This window comes from Dreissena polymorpha, chromosome 9 (genome assembly GCF_020536995.1).
Source record: "Dreissena polymorpha isolate Duluth1 chromosome 9, UMN_Dpol_1.0, whole genome shotgun sequence".
Classification (NCBI taxonomy): domain Eukaryota; kingdom Metazoa; phylum Mollusca; class Bivalvia; order Myida; family Dreissenidae; genus Dreissena; species Dreissena polymorpha.
The window spans coordinates 58,293,729-58,295,285 of NC_068363.1; the positions used below are offsets into that span (position 1 = coordinate 58,293,729).

At 35.9% G+C, this 1,557-nt stretch overlaps 1 protein-coding gene across 1 annotated transcript; it reads left to right on the plus strand.

Moving 5' to 3' along the window:
- Window positions 1-321: 321 nt before the first annotated feature.
- Window positions 322-1,274, plus strand: LOC127843947 (caveolin-1-like). The gene is made up of 2 exons (XM_052373853.1): window positions 322-470; window positions 951-1,274. The coding sequence occupies exons 1-2, from the start codon at window positions 411-413 to the stop codon at window positions 1,272-1,274; spliced, it is 384 nt and encodes a 127-aa protein (XP_052229813.1). The 5' UTR covers window positions 322-410.
- Window positions 1,275-1,557: the final 283 nt, after the last annotated feature.

The following is a 1,557-nucleotide window of genomic DNA, read 5'->3' on the forward strand; positions in this document are numbered from 1 at the left end:
ATTATTTTAATATGACAATTCAAATACATGAATCTATGAATTAAGCTTATTAAGTTAGTGAATTAAATTACTTAAAGTATTATGTCAGCTTTTACATCTTTGTCAAACAACAAGATTACAATCAGTGACTACAATTCTTCGCGACCGATTAATCGCAATCAGCGCAATCTGTCATCACCATTCAACACGCTGATTATCTCTGTCTGATCTAGTGATTAATCCTTTATACCTGACTCCATATTGATGCTGAAGTTTATCACACACTGTGAACATTTATTCACACTCTTGTAAAGTATCAGCTTGCAGTGGTCTGGAAGAAGGTATAAATCTCTACTTCCCATCTTCAAGTCACAGTGACCTGAAATCTTGTCGAAGCAAAGATTTTACATTAATTGTTCTGACTTTATACCATGGCCGACAAAGTTGATCTCATGAACCGCGATCCCAATCACCTGAACGATCACATCAAGGTTTGTTATATAATTTAAAATAATTTAGCGACAATCGGTATTTTTCTTTTGCTACTAGTTTACTGTAATAAACCTAATTGCATACGTAGTAAGTGATAACACATATAGTGTTGTTTTGAACTGCATATATGCTATTTTATTTATTTATTTATTTATTTTTTTTTGGGGGGGGGGCTAGGATATAAGATAAATACTACATTTAACAAGAATATTGCCAAGCAATATATGTCCCATACCGGCTCCACCATTGTCAGACTTTTTGACCTAGTAACACACTGAAATGACGTGCATAATGTCCATATTGCCATCTATCCATGTTTTAAGTTTCATGAACAAATATGAAGAATTATCGCAGGATCCAGAAAAATGTAACAGACACACAGACACACAGAGCGAAAACCATAAGTCTCCTCCGGTGAAACCGTTAGGGGACAATAATAATCTAATGGTAAATTACGTTAACCTTTACTGTATTTATAGGTTCAATTCGAAGACGTCCTCGCAGAACCCGAAGGAGCGCACTCGATCGACTGCGTCTGGAAGCTTGCATACACGTGCTTCTCGTGCTGGCTCGGACTCTGTTACAAGATTTCTACGCTAGTGTGTGGCATCTGCATCGCCGCTGAGTGGGGCTGCGAGTTCGCATCGGTCGCCTTCTACCATGTCTGGTTCATCACACCGATGTTGAAAATGTGCGAAATGAACTGCGCCGTTTTCTCGAAGATGACTCGTACGTGGCTCTCGTGCTGCATTGAGCCGTGCTGCGAGGCCTGTGGTCAAATCTTCCACAATTTCAAGAAATAGACACTGTATAAGCATGTTGGGCGTGTATACAAAATAATTTGTTAGGTAGCTTAATTTATGATCAGCCATAATTTATAATATATTTTCATTACATGAACATATTTCATTTTTGTAGAAATAAAATTCAAATTGAATCGTATATATTGTTGTTTTGTGACTGTTCTCTCGTGTTTGCAAATCAGGCAAACATCAATCTTCTAAAATTCAAAACAGTTTTTAATTGGTTTTAAATATGAAATTGAGTTAAGATTTAATATTTATTATTATTATTATTTCATAAATA

What these genes read in the sequence shown, in the direction of transcription:
- LOC127843947 (XM_052373853.1), top strand. Translation starts at nt 411, where the DNA reads ATGGCCGACAAAGTTGATCTCATGAACCGCGATCCCAATCACCTGAAC. An exon ending in ACCTGAACGATCACATCAAG is followed by an intron (nt 471 to 950) that starts GTTTGTTATATA and finishes CTGTATTTATAG; the next exon opens with GTTCAATTCGAAGACGTCCT.